Source organism: Pseudophryne corroboree, chromosome 1, assembly GCF_028390025.1.
Source record: "Pseudophryne corroboree isolate aPseCor3 chromosome 1, aPseCor3.hap2, whole genome shotgun sequence".
In the NCBI taxonomy this organism is placed as follows: domain Eukaryota; kingdom Metazoa; phylum Chordata; class Amphibia; order Anura; family Myobatrachidae; genus Pseudophryne; species Pseudophryne corroboree.
This window is the reverse complement of record NC_086444.1, coordinates 684,061,818-684,080,972: the sequence shown is the minus strand read 5'-3', so window position 1 is coordinate 684,080,972 and position 19,155 is coordinate 684,061,818. Positions and strand designations below refer to the sequence as shown.

The following is a 19,155-nucleotide window of genomic DNA, read 5'->3' as shown; positions in this document are numbered from 1 at the left end:
AGGGAATTCTCTGTGGCGAAATAGATTTGTTATGATAATTATGTATATAGGAAGGGTTTGTATTCCTATTAGACTGATATTTCTGATCAGTCTTATCAAATCTCTTAGGCTGTATGGAAGTTCTATTGAGTCTCCGATTGGATGTACTCCGTGATCTTCCTCTATTAGAGGGATTAGGTCCCTTGTTAAAACTGCGAACTCTGTTCTGATTGTAATCATCTGTATCTCTACTAAATTTCTTATTTCTAGTCCTAGTGGATGCTGGGGTCTCCGTAAGGACCATGGGGAATAGCCGGGCTCCGCAGGAGACTGGGCACTCTAAAGAAAGATTCAGTACTATCTGGTGTGCACTGGCTTCTCCCTCTATGCCCCTCCTCCAGACCTCAGTTAGAATCTGTGCCCGGCCAGAGCTGGGTGCTCCTAGTGGGCTCTCCTGAGCTTGCTAGAAAAGAAAGTATTTTGTCAGGTTTTTTATTTTCAGAGAGCTTCTGCTGGCAACAGACTCTCTGCTACGAGGGACTGAGGGGAGAGAAGCAAACCTACTCACGGCAGCTAGGTAGCGCTTCTTAGGCTACTGGACATCATTAGCTCCAGAGGGATCGAACACAGGTACCTAACCTTGATCGTCCGTTCCCGGAGCCGCACCGCCGTCCCCCTCGCAGAGCCAGAAGTGCAGAAGCATGAAGACATCGAAATCGGCGGCTGAAGACTCCTGTCTTCACTTAAGGTAGCGCACAGCACTGCAGCTGTGCGCCATTGCTCCCACAGCACACCGCACACTCCGGTCACTGTAGGGTGTAGGACGCAGGGGGGGGGGCGCCCTGGGCAGCAATTAATTACCTTTTTGGCAAAAATAGACATATATACAGTCTGGGACTGTATATATGCCCGAGCCCCCGCCATTTTTTACACATTAAAGCGGGACAGAAGCCCGCCGCTGAGGGGGCGGGGCCTTCTTCCTCAGCACACCAGCGCCATTTTCTCTTCACAGCTCCGCTGGAAGGACGCTCCCCAGGCTCTCCCCTGCAGTATACAGGTGCAATAAAGGGTAAAAAAGAGAGGGGGGCACATAAATTTAGGCGCAGAGATATATTTAACAGCAGCTACGGGGTAAACACTAAGGTACAGTGTAATCCCTGGGTTATATAGCTCTGGGGTGTGTGCTGGCATACTCTGTCTCCCCAAAAGCCTTTGTGGGGTCCTGTCCTCAGTCAGAGCATTCCTTGTGTGTGTGCTGTGTGTCGGTACGCCTGTGTCGACATGTTTGATGAGGAAGGATACGTGGAGGCAGAACAAGTGCAGCTGAGTGTGGTGTCGCCGCCGACGGTGCCGACACCTGATTGGATGGATATGTGGAAGGTGTTAAATGATAATGTAAACTCCTTGCATAACAGATTGGATAAAACTGTAACCCATGCCTGATCCTACAGCGCAGAGGCCCTCAGGGTCTCAAAAGCGCACACTATCCCAGATAGTTGACACAGATGTCGACACGGAATCTGACTCCAGTGTCGATGACGATGAGGCAAAGTTGCAGCCTAAAATGACTAAAGCCATCCGCTACATGATTGTAGCAATGAAGGATGTATTACACATTTCTGAGGAAAATCCTGTCCCTGACAAGAGGATTTATATGTATGGGGAGAAAAAGCATGAAGTGACTTTTCCCCCTTCACATGAATTAAATGAATTATGTGAAAAAGCGTGGGATTCCCCTGACATGAAGGTGATAATTTCCAAGAGATTACTTATGGCGTATCCTTTCCCGCCAACGGACAGGTTACGCTGGGAATCCTCCCCTAGGGTAGACAAGGCGTTGACACGCTTGTCTAAGAAGGTGGCCCTGCCGCCTCAGGATACGGCCGCCCTAAAGGATCCTGCGGATAGAAAGCAGGAAGCTATCCTGAAGTCTGTTTATACACATTCTGGCACACTGCTGAGACCAGCAATTGCTTCGGCCTGGATGTGTAGTGCGGTGGGGACGGTCTCTCGGACCTAGTTTCCACAGCTACGGCTGGGAAGTCAAATTTCTTGCCTTATGTCCCTCCACAGCCTAAGAAAGCACCGTATTACCAAATGCAGTCCTTTCGTTCTCAGAAGAGCAAGAAGGTCAGAGGTGCGTCCTTTCTTGCCAGAGGCAGGGGTAGAGGAAAAAAGCTGCACCATGCAGCTAGTTCCCAGGAACAAAAGTCTTCCCCGGCTTCCACTAAATCCACCGCATGGCGCTGGGGCTCCACAGGCGGAGCCAGGAGCCGTGGGGGCGCATCTCCGACATTTCAGCCACCAGTGGGTTCGCTCACAGGTGGATCCTTGGGCTATACAAATTGTGTCTCAGGGATACAAGCTGGAATTCGAGATGACGCCCCCTCACCGTTACCTAAAATCGGCCTTACCAACTTCCCCCATGGAAAGGGAGATAGTGTTGGCGGCAATTCACAAACTTTTTTTCCAGCAGGTGGTGGTAGAGGTTCCCCCCCTTCAACGGGGAAGGGGCTACTATTCCACTATGTTTGTGGTACCGAAACCGGACGGTTCGGTCAGACCCATTTTAAATTTAAAATCCCTGAACATTTATCTGAAGAAATTCAAGTTCAAAATGGAATCGCTCAGAGCGGTCATTGCAAGCCTGGAAGAGAGGGATTTTATGGTGTCTCTGGACATCAAGGATGCTTACTTGCATGTCCACATTTATCCGCCTCATCAGGAGTACCTCAGGTTTGTGGTACGGTACTGTCATTACCAATTCCAGACGTTGCCGTTTGGCCTGGGCCTGTCCACAGCACCGAGAGTTTTTACCAAGGTGATGGCGGAAATGATGGTGCTCCTTCGGAAGCAAGGGGTTACAATTATCCCATACTTGGACGATCTCCTCATAAAGGCGAGGTCCAGGGAGCAGTTGCTGATCAGCGTAGCACACTCTCAGGAAGTGTTGCGTCAGCACGGCTGGATTCTGAACATTCCAAAGTCGCAGCTGATTCCTGCGACGTGTCTGCCCTTCCTGGGTATGATTCTGGACACAAACCAGAAGAAGGTGTTTCTCCCGGAGGAGAAGGCTCAGGAGCTCGTGACTCTGGTCAGAGACCTCCTAAAGCCAAAACAGGTGTCGGTGCATCACTACACACGAGTCCTGGGAAAGATGGTGGCGTCATACGAAGCCATTCCCTTCGGCAGGTTCCATGTGAGGATCTTTCAGTGTGATCTGCTGGACAAGTGGTCCGGATCGCATCTTCAGATGCATCGGATGATCACCCTGTCCCCCAGGGCCAGGGTGTCTCTTCTGTGGTGGCTACAAGGTGCTCACCTCCTCGAGGGCCGCAGATTCGGCATACAGGACTGGGTCCTGATGACCACGGATGCAAGCCTCCGAGGGTGGGGGGCAGTCACTCAAGGAAGAAACTTCCAAGGGCTGTGGTCAAGTCAGGAGACTTGTCTGCACATAAATATCCTGGAGCTACGGGCCATATACAACGCCCTGAGTCAAGCGGAGCCTCTGCTTCGAGACCAACCAGTGCTTATTCAGTCAGACAACATCACGGCAGTCGCTCATGTAAACCGCCAGGGCGGCACAAGAAGCAGGGTGGCAATGGCGTAGCCACCAGGATTCTTCGTTGGGCGGAGAATCACGTGCAAGCACTGTCAGCAGTGTTCATTCCGGGAGTGGACAACTGGGAAGCAGACTTCCTCAGCAGACACAACCTCCACCCGGGAGAGTGGGGACTTCATCAAGAAGTCTTCATGCAGATTGTAAATCGATGGGAACTGCCACAGGTGGACATGATGGTGTCCCGCCTCAACAAAAAATTAAAGAGGTATTGCGCCAGGTCAAGAGACCCTCAGGCGATAGCTGTGGACGCACTGGTGACACCGTGGGTATTCCAGTCGGTCTATGTGTTTTCCTCCTCTTCCTCTCATACCCAGGGTACTGAGAATCGTAAGAAAAAGAGGAGTGAGAACAATACTCATTGTTCCGGATTGGCCAAGAAGGACTTGGTACCCGGAACTGCAAGAAATGCTCACAGAGGACCCATGGCCTCTGCCTCTCAGACATGACCTGTTGCAACAGGGGCCCTGTCTGTTCCAAGACTTACCGCGGCTGCGTTTGACGGCATGGCGGTTGAACGCCGGATCCTAGCAGAAAAGGGCATTCCGGATGCAGTTATTCCTACGCTGATAAAGGCTAGGAAGGACGTGACAGCAAAACATTATCACCGTATATGGCGAAAATATGTTGCTTGTTGTGAGGCCAGGAAGGCCCCTACAGAGGAATTCCAGCTGGGTCGATTCCTGCACTTCCTACAGTCAGGTGCGACTATGGGCCTAAAATTAGGGTCCATAAAGGTCCAGATTTCGGCCCTATCCATTTTCTTTCAAAAAGAACTGGCTTCACTGCCTGAGGTTCAGACGTTTGTTAAGGGAGTGCTGCATATTCAGCCTCCTTTTGTGCCACCAGTGGCACCCTGGGATCTTAACGTCGTCTTGGGTTTCCTGAAATCCCACTGGTTTGAGCCACTTAAGACAGTGGAGCTAAAGTATCTCACGTGGAAAGTGGTCATGCTGTTGGCCTTGGCTTCAGTTAGGCGTGTGTCAGAATTGGCGGCTTTGTCATGTAAAAGCCCCTATCTGGTTTTCCATATGGATAGGGCAGAATTGCGGACTCGTCCGCAGTTTCTGCCAAAGGTGGTGTCCTCTTTTCATTTGAACCAACCCATTGTGGTGCCTGCGGCTACTCGTGACTTGGAGGATTCCAAGTTGCTTGATGTAGTCAGGGCTTTGAAGATCTATGTTTCCAGGACGGCTGGAGTCAGGAAAACTGACTCGCTATTTATCCTGTATGCATCCAACAAGCTGGGTGCTCCTGCTTCAAAGCAAACCATTGCTCGCTGGATCTGTAACACGATTCAGCAGGCTCATTCTGCGGCTGGATTGCCGCATCCAAAATCAGTGAAAGCCCATTCCACAAGGAAGGTGGGCTCTTCTTGGGCAGCTGCCCGAGGGGTCTCGGCATTACAGCTTTGCCGAGCTGCTACTTGGTCGGGTTCAAACACATTTGCAAAATACTACAAGTTTGATACCCTGGCTGAGGAGGACCTGGTGTTTGCCCATTCGGTGCTGCAGAGTCATCCGCACTCTCCCGCCCGTTTGGGAGCTTTGGTATAATCCCCATGGTCCTTACGGAGTCCCCAGCATCCACTAGGACGTTAGAGAAAATAAGAATTTACTCACCGGTAATTCTATTTCTCGTAGTCCGTAGTGGATGCTGGGCGCCCGTCCCAAGTGCGGACTTTCTGCAATACGTGTATATAGTTATTGCTTAACAAAGGGTTATGGTTATGTAGCATCGATTGAGTGATGCTCAGTTGTTGTTCATACTGTTAACTGGGTAAGTTTATCACAAGTTGCACAGTGTGATTGGTGTGGCTGGTATGAGTCTTACCCTGGATTCCAAAATCCTTTCCTTGTAATGTCAGCTCTTCCGGGCACAGTTTCCTTAACTGAGGTCTGGAGGAGGGGCATAGAGGGAGGAGCCAGTGCACACCAGATAGTACTGAATCTTTCTTTAGAGTGCCCAGTCTCCTGCGGAGCCCGTCTATTCCCCATGGTTCTTACGGAGTCCCCAGCATCCACTACGGACTACGAGAAATAGAATTACCGGTGAGTAAATTCTTATTTTTTGCACTCTATGCCTTCTTTCTCATATTGTTCTAATTTGCGGTTAAGCTTAAGATCATTAAACTGGAATTGTGGGTGGTCAGAAAATGAACTAAGTGATTATCTGGTCGTCTCTATTTCATGTGATAATTGAACAGTTTTTTCTTTACGATAGTTCACAAAGAGATCCATTAATGAAAAAGAACAATTATCCAGTAAAGAATCTCATTTGTCTTTCAGTGAGGGATCGGCAACAAACGATAGTGTCTTGAAGAGTCTGAGACCCCTTGGGATTTTTTTGGTTTTAATATATTTCTGTAGGGTGACCATGTCCCACCAATGGCGGGTTTCTGTTTTCATAAGGTCTTTTAATTTATAGAATAGGGTATTGAACTCACTCTCATGGTCATTCTGAATTATTTATGTAGGCAGGACAACACGAAAATTTAGGATTATATTCCTAGAACATAGACACAACATGCAAAAGGGGTTTCTTTTTCATAGTGTCTCTAGACCAGGCTTTTTCAACCAGTGTGCCGTGGCACACTAGTGTGCCGCGACCAGTTGCAAGGTGTGCCGCGGAGCCAGAGCAGCTTCCTGCACCTTCAGAGTGAACTGTTGGACTGGGCTCTTCTTAGAGGATCAGTCGTGCTCCGGCACGTATGCCTTGAAGACGCGGTGGTGTCATAGGTCACAGCCGTCGCGTCTCACCCTCCAGCCAGCCCACCCGCCTGCATACACATCTTCTAGTTCCTGCCTGCATACACAGCTTTCCTTGCCCACCCACTTCCACACCCGCCCGACCGCCCACTGCTCAGTATTCGCAGCACTCCACTATGAACAACCCCCGCCACTGAGGGACAGGGAGGAGGACAGCTGACCAGTAGGGGCTAATATTTGGGGTTTTTTTTCCTCCTGTGGGGAACAATAGGATTTATGTGGGGAGAACAAGGATTTATGGGGGGAACAATGTGAATAATTCATGTGAGGAGCAATGTGATTGTTTTTTCTGTGTAGGCCAAGGTATGTGTGGATTTTTTTTTACTATGAGGGCCAATGTGTGTCTTTGGTTTTTTTTTCTGTGGGGAACTGATGGTGTGCCTTGGCAATTTTAAAATATTGTTCGGTGTGCCGCAAGTAAAAAAAGGTTGAAAATCACTGCTCTAGACACTTCTCTGAAATACATCAAAAAAATCCAGATGATATTCACCTTATGGGTATAGAAACTACAGGTTGAGTATCCCATATCCAAATATTCCGAAATACAGAATTTTTTGAGTGAGACTGAGATAGTGAAATCTTTGTTTTTTGATGGCTCAATGTACACAAACTTTGTTTAATACACAGTTATTAAAAATATTGTATTAAATGACCTTCAGGCTGTGTGTATAAGGTGTATATGAAACATAAATGAATTGTGTGAATGTAGACACACTTTGCTTAATGCACAAAGTTATTAAAAATATTGGCTAAACTTACCTTCAGGCTGTGTGTATAAGGTGTATATGTAACATAAATGCATTCTGTGCTTAGACTTAGGTCCCATTGCCATGATATCTCATTATGGTATGCAATTATTCCAAAATACGGAATTATCCGATATCCAAAATACCTCTGGTCCCAAGCATTTTGGATAAGGGATACTCAACCTGTATTATGCCCACAGCACGAGGCGGGGACAGACATAGAAAACTCTGTCTCAGGGAAAATTACTGGATTCATAAATTAAGAACCCTTGCCCCAGAGGGGTTAAACGAGTCCGTTGAATTTGATCCTTGTTAATAAGTAAAGGCCCATACACACTTGACGATAAAATGAGCGACGTCGTTCATTTCAGCCCTCATCAACGACGTCGCTTATTATATCGTCAAGTGTGTATGCATCCGACGACCACCGATGCGCGGCCCCGCGGGACGTTAACGACCCTCGCTTATCTGTGGAGCATGTATGCTCAATTTCCACTATGGTCGTTACCGACCAGAGACGTCGTTGAATGTGTATGGTGTGAACGACCAACGACCAAGCCACTGTTCACCAGCCCTGTTCCCAGCTCATTATTTTAATAAACTGTTCAGCTTGGATGCTTCAACGATGAATGGTCTTTGGTCGTTGGTAGTGTGTATGCTCATGTCGTTTGCTCAGCTGTTCAAGGGAAGTTCAAGGGAAGTCGTTAACGACGTGTGCATCGTCAAGTGTGTATGGGCCTTAAGAGGCCTCCTCCTCTAGGGTTGAAACTCTATTTGGGGGCTAATTTATTACATCTGAGGTGTAATTTATCGTTTAGTTTGAGTTTTTACTTTTTATATATATATATATTTTTTTTTTATTTACATTCAAAATTATTCCTATATGGTTGTCTAATCATTATACTTCTTTCTCTGACGTCCTAGTGGATGCTGGGAACTCCGAAAGGACCATGGGGGATAGCGGCTCCGCAGGAGACTGGGCACAAAAGTAAAAGCTTAAGGACTAGCTGGTATGCACTGGCTCCTCCCCCTATGACCCTCCTCCAAGCCTCAGTTAGATTTTTGTGCCCGAACGAGAAGGGTGCAATCTAGGTGGCTCTCCTGAGCTGCTTAGAGTAAAAGTTTAAATTAGGTTTTTTTATTTTCAGTGAGTCCTGCTGGCAACAGGCTCACTGCATCGAGGGACTAAGGGGAGAAGAAGCGAACTCACCTGCGTGCAGAGTGGATTGGGCTTCTTAGGCTACTGGACATTAGCTCCAGAGGGACGATCACAGGCCCAGCCATGGATGGGTCCCAGAGCCGCGCCGCCGTCCCCCTTACAGAGCCAGAAGAGCAGAAGAGGTCCGGAAAATCGGCGGCAGAAGACGTCCGGTCTTCAATAAGGTAGCGCACAGCACCGCAGCTGTGCGCCATTGCTCTCAGCACACTTCACACTCCGGTCACTGAGGGTGCAGGGCGCTGGGGGGGGGCGCCCTGAGACGCAATAAAAATACCTTAGATGGCAAAAAATACATCACATATAGCTCCTGGATGCATTTAACCCCTGCCAGTTTTTTCCTTAAAAAAGCGGGAGAAAGGCCGCCGAGAAGGGGGCGGAGCCTATCTCCTCAGCACACTGGCGCCATTTTCCCTCACAGCTCCGTTGGAGGGAAGCTCCCTGACTCTCCCATGCAGTCCTGCACTACAGAAACAGGGTAAAACAAGAGAGGGGGGGCACTAATTTGGCAGATAAATCAATACAGCAGCTATATAAGGGAATAACACTTATATAAGGTTATCCCTGTATATATATATATATATATATATATATATATATATATATATATATATATATATATATATATATATATATATATATATATAGCGCTCTGGTGTGTGCTGGCAAACTCTCCCTCTGTCTCCCCAAAGGGCTAGTGGGGTCCTGTCATCTGTCAGAGCATTCCCTGTGTGTGTGCTGTGTGTCGGTACGTTGTGTCGACATGTATGAGGAGGAAAATGGTATGGAGGCGGAGCAATTGCCTGTAATAGTGATGTCACCCCCTAGGGAGTCGACACCTGACTGGATGGTCTTATGGAAGGAATTACGTGATAGCGTCAGCACTTTACAAAAGACTGTTGACGACATGAGACAGCCGGCAAATCAGTTATTACCTGTACAGGCGTCTCAAACACCGTCGGGGGCTCTAAAGCGCCCGTTACCTCAGATGGTCGACACAGACACGGACACTGACTCCAGTGTCGACGGTGAGGAAACAAACGTATTTTCCAGTAGGGCCACACGTTACATGATCACGGCAATGAAGGAGGTTTTGAACATTTCTGATACTACAAGTACCACAAAAAAGGGTATTATGTGGGGTGTGAAAAAACTACCCGTAGTTTTTCCTGAATCAGATGAATTAAATGAGGTGTGTGATGAAGCGTGGGTTTCCCCCGAAAAAAAACCTGCTAATTTCTAAAAAATTATTGGCATTATACCCTTTCCCGCCAGAGGTTAGGGCGCGTTGGGAAACACCCCCTAGGGTAGATAAGGCGCTCACACGCTTATCAAAACAAGTGGCGTTACCGTCTCCTGATACGGCCGCCCTCAAGGAACCAGCTGATAGGAAGCTATAAAATATCCTTAAAAGTATATACACACATACTGGTATTATACTGCGACCAGCAATCGCCTCAGCCTGGATGTGCAGTGCTGGGGTGGCTTGGTCGGATTCCCTGACTGAAAATATTGATACCCTGGACAGGGACAGTATATTATTGACTATAGAGCATTTAAAGGATGCATTTCTATATATGCGAGATGCACAGAGGGATATTTGCACTCTGGCATCAAGAGTAAGTGCGCTGTCCATTTCTGCCAGAAGAGGGTTATGGACGCGACAGTGGTCAGGTGATGCGGATTCCAAACGGCATATGGAAGTATTGCCGTATAAAGGGGAGGAGTTATTTGGGGTCGGTCTATCGGACCTGGTAGCCACGGCAACGGCTGGGAAATCCACCTTTTTACCCCAGGTCACCTCTCAGCAGAAAAAGACACCGTCTTTTCAGGCTCAGTCCTTTCGTCCCCATAAGGGCAAGCGGGCAAAAGGCCACTCATATCTGCCCCGGGGCAGAGGAAGGGGAAAAAGACTGCAGCAGGCAGCCTCTTCCCAGGAACAGAAGCCCTCCCCCGCTTCTGCCAAGTCCTCAGCATGACGCTGGGGCCTTACAAGCGGACTCAGGCACGGTGGGGGCCCGTCTCAAGAATTTCAGCGCGCAGTGGGCTCACTCGCAAGTGGACCCCTGGATCCTGCAGGTAGTATCTCAGGGGTACAAATTGGAATTCGAGACGTCTCCCCCTCGCCGGTTCCTGAAGTCTGCTTTACCAACGTCTCCCTCCGACAGGGAGGCGGTATTGGAAGCCATTCACAAGCTGTATTCCCAGCAGGTGATAATCAAGGTACCCCTCCTACAACAGGAAAAGGGGTATTATTCCACGCTGTTTGTGGTACCGAAGCCGGACGGCTCGGTGAGACCTATTTTAAATCTGAAATCCTTGAACACTTACATACAAAGGTTCAAATTCAAGATGGAGTCACTCAGAGCAGTGATAGCGAACCTGGAAGAAGGGGACTATATGGTGTCTCTGGACATCAAGGATGCTTACCTCCATGTCCCAATTTGCCCTTCTCACCAAGGGTACCTCAGGTTCGTGGTACAGAACTGTCATTATCCGTTTCAGACGCTGCCGTTTGGATTGTCCACGGCACCCCGGGTCTTTACCAAGGTAATGGCCGAAATGATGATTCTTCTTCGAAGAAAAGGCGTCTTAATTATCCCTTACTTGGACGATCTCCTGATAAGGGCAAGGTCCAGGGAACAGTTAGAGGTCGGAGTAGCACTATCTCAAGTAGTACTACGACCGCACGGGTGGATTCTAAATATTCCAAAATCGCAGCTGATTCCGACGACACGTCTGCTGTTCCTAGAGATGATTCTGGACACAGTCCAGAAAAAGGTGTTTCTCCCGGAGGAGAAAGCCAGGGAGTTATCCGAGCTAGTCAGGAACCTCCTAAAACCAGGCCAAGTGTCAGTGCATCAATGCACAAGGGTCCTGGAAAAATGGTGGCTTCTTACGAAGCGATTCCATTCGGCAGATTCCACGCAAGAACTTTTCAGTGGGATCTGCTGGACAAATGGTCCGGATCGTATCTTCAGATGCATCAGCGGATAACCCTGTCTCCAAGGACAAGGGTGTCTCTCCTGTGGTGGTTGCAGAGTGCTCATCTTCTAGAGGGCCGCAGATTCGGCATTCAGGACTGGGTCCTGGTGACCACGGATGCCAGCCTGAGAGGCTGGGGAGCAGTCACACAGGGAAGAAATTTCCAGGGCTTGTGGTCAAGCATGGAAACGTCATTTCACATAAATATCCTGGAACTAAGGGCCATTTACAATGCCCTAAGTCAAGCAAGGCCTCTGCTTCAGGGTCAGCCGGTGTTTATCCAGTCGGACAACATCACGGCAGTCGCCCACGTAAACAGACAGGGCGGCACAAGAAGCAGGAGGGCAATGACGGAAGTTGCAAGGATTCTTCGCTGGGCGGAAAATCATGTGATAGCACTGTCAGCAGTGTTCATTCCGGGAGTGGACAACTGGGAAGCAGACTTCCTCAGCAGACACGACCTCCACCCGGGGGAGTGGGGACTTCACCCAGAAGTCTTCCACATGATTGTGAACCGTTGGGAAAAACCAAAGGTGGACATGATGGCGTCCCGCCTCAACAAAAAACTAGACAGATATTGCGCCAGGTCAAGGGACCCTCAGGCAATAGCTGTGGACGCTCTGGTAACACCGTGGGTGTACCAGTCAGTGTATGTGTTCCCTCCTCTGCCTCTCATACCCAAGGTACTGAGAATCATAAGAAGGAGAGGAGTAAGATCTATACTCGTGGCTCCGGATTGGCCAAGAAGGACTTGGTACCCGGAACTTCAAGAGATGCTCACGGATGACCCGTGGCCTCTACCTCTAAGAAAGGACCTGCTCCAGCAGGGACCCTGTCTGTTCCAAGACTTACCGCGGCTGCGTTTGACGGATGGCGGTTGAACGCCGGATCCTGAAGGAAAAAGGCATTCCGGATGAAGTCATCCCTACCCTGATCAAAGCCAGGAAGGATGTAACTGTGCAACATTATCACCGTATTTGGCGTAAATATGTTGCGTGGTGTGAGGCCAGGAAGGCCCCTACAGAGGAATTTCAACTGGGTCGTTTCCTGCATTTCCTGCAAACAGGACTGTCTATGGGCCTAAAATTAGGGTCCATTAAGGTTCAAATTTCGGCCCTGTCGATTTTCTTCCAGAAAGAACTAGCTTCAGTCCCTGAAGTTCAGACGTTTGTCAAGGGGGTACTGCATATACAGCCTCCTTTTGTGCCTCCAGTGGCACCTTGGGATCTCAATGTAGTTTTGGGGTTCCTAAAATCACATTGGTTTGAACCACTCACCACTGTGGACTTAAAATATCTCACATGGAAAGTGGTAATGCTGTTAGCACTGGCTTCAGCCAGGCGTGTCTCAGAATTGGCGGCTTTATCCTATAAAAGCCCTTACCTAATTTTTCATACGGACAGGGCAGAATTGAGGACTCGTCCTCAATTTCTCCCTAAGGTGGTTTCAGCGTTTCACTTAAACCAGCCTATTGTGGTACCTGCGGCTACTAGGGACTTGGAGGATTCCAAGTTGCTGGACGTAGTCAGGGCCCTGAAAATATATGTTTCCAGGACGGCTGGAGTCAGAAAATCTGACACGCTGTTTATCCTGTATGCACCCAACAAGCTGGGTGCTCCTGCTTCTAAGCAGACTATTGCTCGTTGGATTCGTAGTACAATTCAGCTTGCACATCTTTTCAGAGGCTCCTCTGTTATCATGCTGTTAACTGGGTTCAGATCACAGGTTGTACGGTGTGATTGGTGTGGCTGGTATGAGTCTTACCCGGGATTCAAAATCCTTCCTTATTGTGTACGCTCGTCCGGGCACAGTATCCTAACTGAGGCTTGGAGGAGGGTCATAGGGGGAGGAGCCAGTGCACACCAGCTAGTCCTAAAGCTTTTACTTTTGTGCCCAGTCTCCTGCGGAGCCGCTATCCCCCATGGTCCTTTCGGAGTTCCCAGCATCCACTACGGACTATGAGAAATAGAATTATCGGTAAGTAAATTCTTATTTTTGGGCTTAGTATGAAAGATAGCTTTTTGATATTTTGAATCTAAAGAAGGATACATTGTTTCATCTTATGTCTTACTTAATCTGTGCAGACTTCTGTAAGCAGCTCAGTGGCACACATGGTTTGGTCACTGACCCTCTGTAGACAGGGACCTGGGTTCGGTTCCTGGTCTGATATGTGATTCATTTTTATAATTATTGTCTCTAAATCTAGTCTATATTTGTTACTACAACTAAATATTATCTTGCCCTAATGTCTGTTGACTTCTGACTTGGAAAATCCTACGCTATAGGTAGTTATACCGATCTAGTTAGTGATTTTCTTTTTAATACTGTTTATATCTGGAGCTTTAAAACACTGTTTTTCTTTTTATTTACAATACTTTCTATTTTCATGTCATTTATCTACCATATAAATCTTTATTCACATAATGAGCGTTTTTTTATTGAATAGCTTAAAGCATGTGCGTTCTAGTTAACTTCATGATATATTGAGAATGTATTTTTTGTTACATTTATTAGGTACCTATATATGAGAGCTGACGTTTTTTAAATGTAATTATCTACTATTGATTATTTACACCTGTGCACACCTAGCCATTGGGCTTTAAATACTGATTCTCACTGAGGCAGGAATACACCTTTGATAAAGTCACGTGATACGTGACGAAACGCGTTAGGATCCCGCCTCCTACAGCACACCTTGCATCAGGTGTCCACAACGGAAGCAACCTGCAGTGATCGCATGAGCCTTTGCCGACCTGTCTCTCTCCGCCAGCCGCTCACATTAACACGCGTCATCAACCTATTCATCAAACCGGTGGCTTCCCTCTCCTTGCTGCACAGCACCAGTGGGCATTGCAGGACTCACAACCGAGGACGCTCCGTTTTGGACCAGCCCACAAGAGAGGTATCATTACAATTCTTTCCATCCAGTCGGGTGCCGGCAAATTGCTATACCTTTGGGACTGCTTTATTGCACACTGCTCCACAGTGAATATATCAGTTGAACTCTCCATGTTTGTGGACATTTACTTAGAGAACTAACATCTGTTACTCTACCAAGCACATACATATATACACATATATATATATATGCATATATATATATGCATGCATACACACACACACACACACACACACACACACACACACCAATTAAGGTGTGTGTATTACTAATGTAATTTATTGGAATATCATATTCTGTTTGCTCATTTATTGTTTATTGTGCTTATGGTTAATAAATCCATTTTATATACGTTGGCTCTCGTATTTTCCTTGCTATATTGCGCAGCCGCTTTGTTTTAATTGGTTCAAACCAGGAGGACTCTAGAAATTGCAACACCATATTCAAATCCCAGGGTGCCGTGGGCGGCACAAAAGGAGGATGAATGTGAAGCACCCATTGCAAGAATGTCTGAACTTCCAGCAACACTGCCAATTTCTCCTGGAAGAAAACTGAGAGGGCAGAAATCTGGACCTTAATGGAATCCAGACGTAAGCCCTTATCCACACCAGACTGCAGGAAATAGAGGAAATGTTCCAAGTGGAACTCCGCAGGCGGATACGTGCATTCTTCGCACCTATATCTTCTCCAGATATGATGATCATGTTTTGACGTCACAGGTTTCCTGGCCTGAACCATGGTAGTAATAACCTTTTTGGAAAAGCCCTTGTAACGAAGCCACCGTAACTCCGGGTAGATTAACGGTCCTTGCTGAAGATCTCTTCTCAGTGGCAGAGGCTAAGGGTCTTCGACGGACATGTCCAGAAGATCCACGTACCAAGCCCTCCAAGGCCAATCAGAATTGCCTGGACTCCATGATTCCTGTTTCGCTTGAGCACCCTTGGGAGCAATGGAAGCGGAGGAAACATGTAGACCAGCCGGTAAGGCCAAGGAAACGTCAGTGCATGTACTTCCCTCACCCTGAGGGTCCCTGTTTCGTGAGCAATACCAAGGAAGTTTATTGTTGAGTCGAGAAGCCATCATGTCTATTTGTAGGCAGCCCCACTGGTCGATCTGCTGAAACACCTGATGAAGCCCACCCTCTCCCGGGTGATGATCGTGACGACTCAAGTCCGCTTCCCAGTTGTCCACTCCCGGAATGAAGATTGTGGACACTGCTCTTGCATTTCTCTCTTCCCAGAGGAGTATCTTGGACACTTCTCGCATGCAGGCCCTACTTTTTGTCCTTCCTTGTCGATTGTACACCACTGCAGTGGCATTGTCCGACCTGTACCTGGATCGCGTGATCCCTGAGCAGAGGAGAGGCCTGAAGCAGAGCATTGTAGATTGCCCAAAGTTCCAGAATGTTGTTTGGAGGGAGGGCTTCGTGGGCTGACCACCTGCCCTTGAACAGAGCCCTCTGGGTGACCGCTCCCCATCCTTGCAGACTCGCATCCGTCATGAGGAGGATCCAATCCTGAATCCCCCAAACTTCGGCCTTCCACTAGGTTGGAGGACTGCAGTCACCACAGGAGAGAAATCCTGGCCTGAGTTGACAGCCAAATCATCTGGTGCATCTGAAGATGTGATCCGGACCACTTGCTCAGGAGATCCGCCTGGAAAGTCCTGGCATGGAACCTTCCATGCTGGATCGCCGGCAGCCATTTTTCCCAACAACCGTATACAAAGATGGATGGATACCTGAGTAGGCCGCAGAACCATGCAGACTATCTCCTGAAGTAGTGTTGCCTTGTCCTCTGGGAGGAACACTTTTTGGGCCACAGTATCCAGCAACATTCCCAGGAACAGGAGCCCCTGAGTTGGCTCCAGGTGGGACTTCTGTAAAATGAGGATCCACCCATGGTGTGACAGAAGATGGAGAGTTTCTACATGGAGCAATAAAAGCTCCTTGGATTTTACTTTTATCAAGAGATCGTCCAGGTAAGGGACAACATTGACTCCCTGGATCCGGAGTCTGAATATCATCTCCGCAATAACCTTCATGAACACCCTCAGAGCTGTGGATAGGCCGAAGGGTAGCGCCTGGAACTGGTAGTGATCGTTCAGCAGGGCAAACCTCAGGTAGTCCTGATGAGGTAGCCAAATTGGGATATGGAGATAGGCGTCTTTTATATCCAGGGAGACCATGAACTCCCTTTCTTCCAGGCCTGCCATCACTGCTCGCAGAGATTCCATCTTGAACTTGAAACCCCTTAGGTAAGGGTTTAAGGATTTTAGATTCAAAATGGGCTTAACTGAACCGTCCGATTTCGTAACCATGAACAGGTTGGCGTAGTAACCCTTTCCCTGTTGTTGCAGCGGCACTACAACAATGACTTGGGATTGGACTAAGTTTAGGATGGCTGGTAAGCTTGATTTGAAAAATATTTGGGGAGGAGCACTATTGAACTCCAACTTGTATCCCTGAGAAATTAGGTCCTTGACCCAGATTTCCTGGCAGGAACTTTCCCTGATGTGGCTGAAGTGACGCAGCCAAGCTCCCACCTCGAGATCCCCTCTGGGTGGGTGGGCATTGTCATGCTGAGGCCTTAGAGGAAGCTGTACCGGTGCTTTCATGAAAACTGGCGATCGCTGGTTTTCTTGTCTTGCCTCTGGTGCCTCTTGCTACGTTGGAGGCACCTCTGGCCCTAGATCTATACCTGTTAGACCGAAAGGACTGGGTAGACTGCCCCGGGTAGGAAAGCCTAGCCGGCGGGGCTTCAGAGGGGAGAAACGTGGATTTCCCCGCAGTAACTTTAGAAATCCACATATCCAATTCCATCCCAAAGAGCCATCCCCCCAAAAAATGGGAGAGACTCGACACTGCGCTTAGATTCTGTGTCTGCTATCCACTGACGCAACCACAAAGCCCTGCACGCCGACTCGGTCATAGCAGTGGTCCTAGCATTAATATTGCCTATCTCCTTGAGAGAGTCGCACAGAACACGAGCAGTGTCCCAAATGTGCTTCAGGAGAGTCACTGTACTGACCAGGGGCATATCCCCCGAGAGGCCCTCCTGGATCTGAGTAGCACAGGTATGAATGGCATGAGTCATCCAGCAACCCGCTATGACTGGTCTTTGAGACCGACCCACTGCTGTGTAGATAGAGAATACAATAAAGTCTATCTTTTTATCCCCAGGGTCCTTCATAGTGAAGGAGCCCAGGGCTGGCAGTACCGCCATTTTGGATAGTCGCGAGACTGATAAGTCCACAGTCGGGGGTTTTTCCCAGAATTTCTGTCTTCAGAAGCAAATTGGAAAGTGTGCAAAAACTGTTTTGACACTTGGTATTTTTTATCTGGATGTTTCCAGGCTAACTTTAAATAGGTCATCTAACTCTGCGGAATCAGGGAAAGTGACATTAGGCTTGTTCTGTGTGAAGAAAAATGACTGCTGTGTCGCAGCGTCCTCTAGAGGGAGTTTTACTTTTAACACGTCCCGTATAGCTAAAATGAGGGGTTCAATACCCTGTGTAGAAGTGGAGGGGAGGAGCCAGCACACAGTCGAAAAAATTTAAAGCGCACCGGTTCCTTTGGACCCCATCTATACCCGTCGTACTAAGTCTCCCCAATATACCTTATGGATGCTAGAGAAATTTTGATTAGAAATGGCGCAGAAGACAGTGTATGCATTTTCTGTACCACAAATTCTCACGTTATAATTAATTTGCAATTGGTTGTCAGCATGTTATCTATTTTCATTTAAAAAACAGCCAGATGTTTTGGTTCATTACAAACTGCATAATGTTTTCAACAAATCTACCATTTTTACCATTCACACGTTTCCGAATGACTTGTCTGTGTGGTATTTCTGAAAGCATAGGCAAATGGCTGTTTATTATTTTCATAGTAAAGCACTTGTAAATGAAGGACTCTTCTCATGTGGTCAAAGTGGAGAAAACGGTTTGCATCACCCATCCTACAGTTTACGGCTCAGACAGGGGTGTGTGCAGCAGGTCTGTCTTCCACCTCTTTCTTACTGTAACCGAATTATCTAATCACATTGATCAGTAATGTCAGTAGCAAGTTGTAATACTCTGTCCAGGTCTGTGTAGTGTAATCGCATCACTGATTTCCTATTTCAAACAATTGTTATGTTTCTTCATGCACTGTTGCCTTGTCTTCTAAATGTACGGAGTGTGATCCTTAGCATTGCTCTAGTGGTTGCAACGTCAAAAAAGAATGCCTGTGTGTCATTGGTGTTCTCGTTCCTTTACAAGGTGGTTCAGGTAAGTATTAAGAATGAATGTACAATTCAATAATGAAAAATTTTGTGGGTAATTTGATTTAAAAAAAGAAAAAAACAACAACACCCCCCCCCCCCCCCCCCTTCTCCCCCAGGTCAGGTAACAGTTTGCTTTTTATTTGTATTCAGGGGCTTATCATTTTGATCACTTATTTATTTTGCATTTGGAGTTTTTTGTGTATTTCTGCAGTGATCCTTACAGCTAATTAGTATAAGGGATTTTGCGCTAATCTCAAACTGAGGACAGACTAGCATCCCGTCAGCTGTATCCATTTATGCCTCCACCACAAATAACAAGCATGACTTAAGAATGTGTTATTGTCAAGTGTTATTTAGATTTCTACCCATACGTTTAATTGTAACTAACTAGAGGTAAAATGGTAGGTGTATAGAAATACGCTGAAAACATTTGCTCTTAAAATTGCCCAGTGTTGACCTAAATGAATAATATAACTGTTGTAAACTCTATATCGCTTCCCTCATTGGGGTCTGGGCATATTCACAGGCTACCATATGCTAAATCCCTAAAATTGCAAAGCCTGGGAATAGTCCCTGTTGATCGGCATGCTGACTGTCAGGATAGTGAGCGGGCGGGATGTAGGTGGAGGTGTCCGCCGGTAACATAACTACATCCCATCCTAAGATAAGTAGCAT

At 47.5% G+C, this 19,155-nt stretch overlaps 1 protein-coding gene across 2 annotated transcripts in view; it reads left to right on the top strand.

The window, feature by feature from the left end:
* Positions 1-19,155, top strand: part of AP1M1 (adaptor related protein complex 1 subunit mu 1) — a 328,968-nt gene that overhangs the window by 122,872 nt on the left and 186,941 nt on the right. For both annotated transcript variants that reach the window (XM_063914754.1, XM_063914755.1), the window contains exon 3: positions 18,417-18,484. In XM_063914754.1, the coding sequence (XP_063770824.1) occupies positions 18,417-18,484 (68 nt within the window). The remainder of the gene's footprint in view (positions 1-18,416; positions 18,485-19,155) is intronic.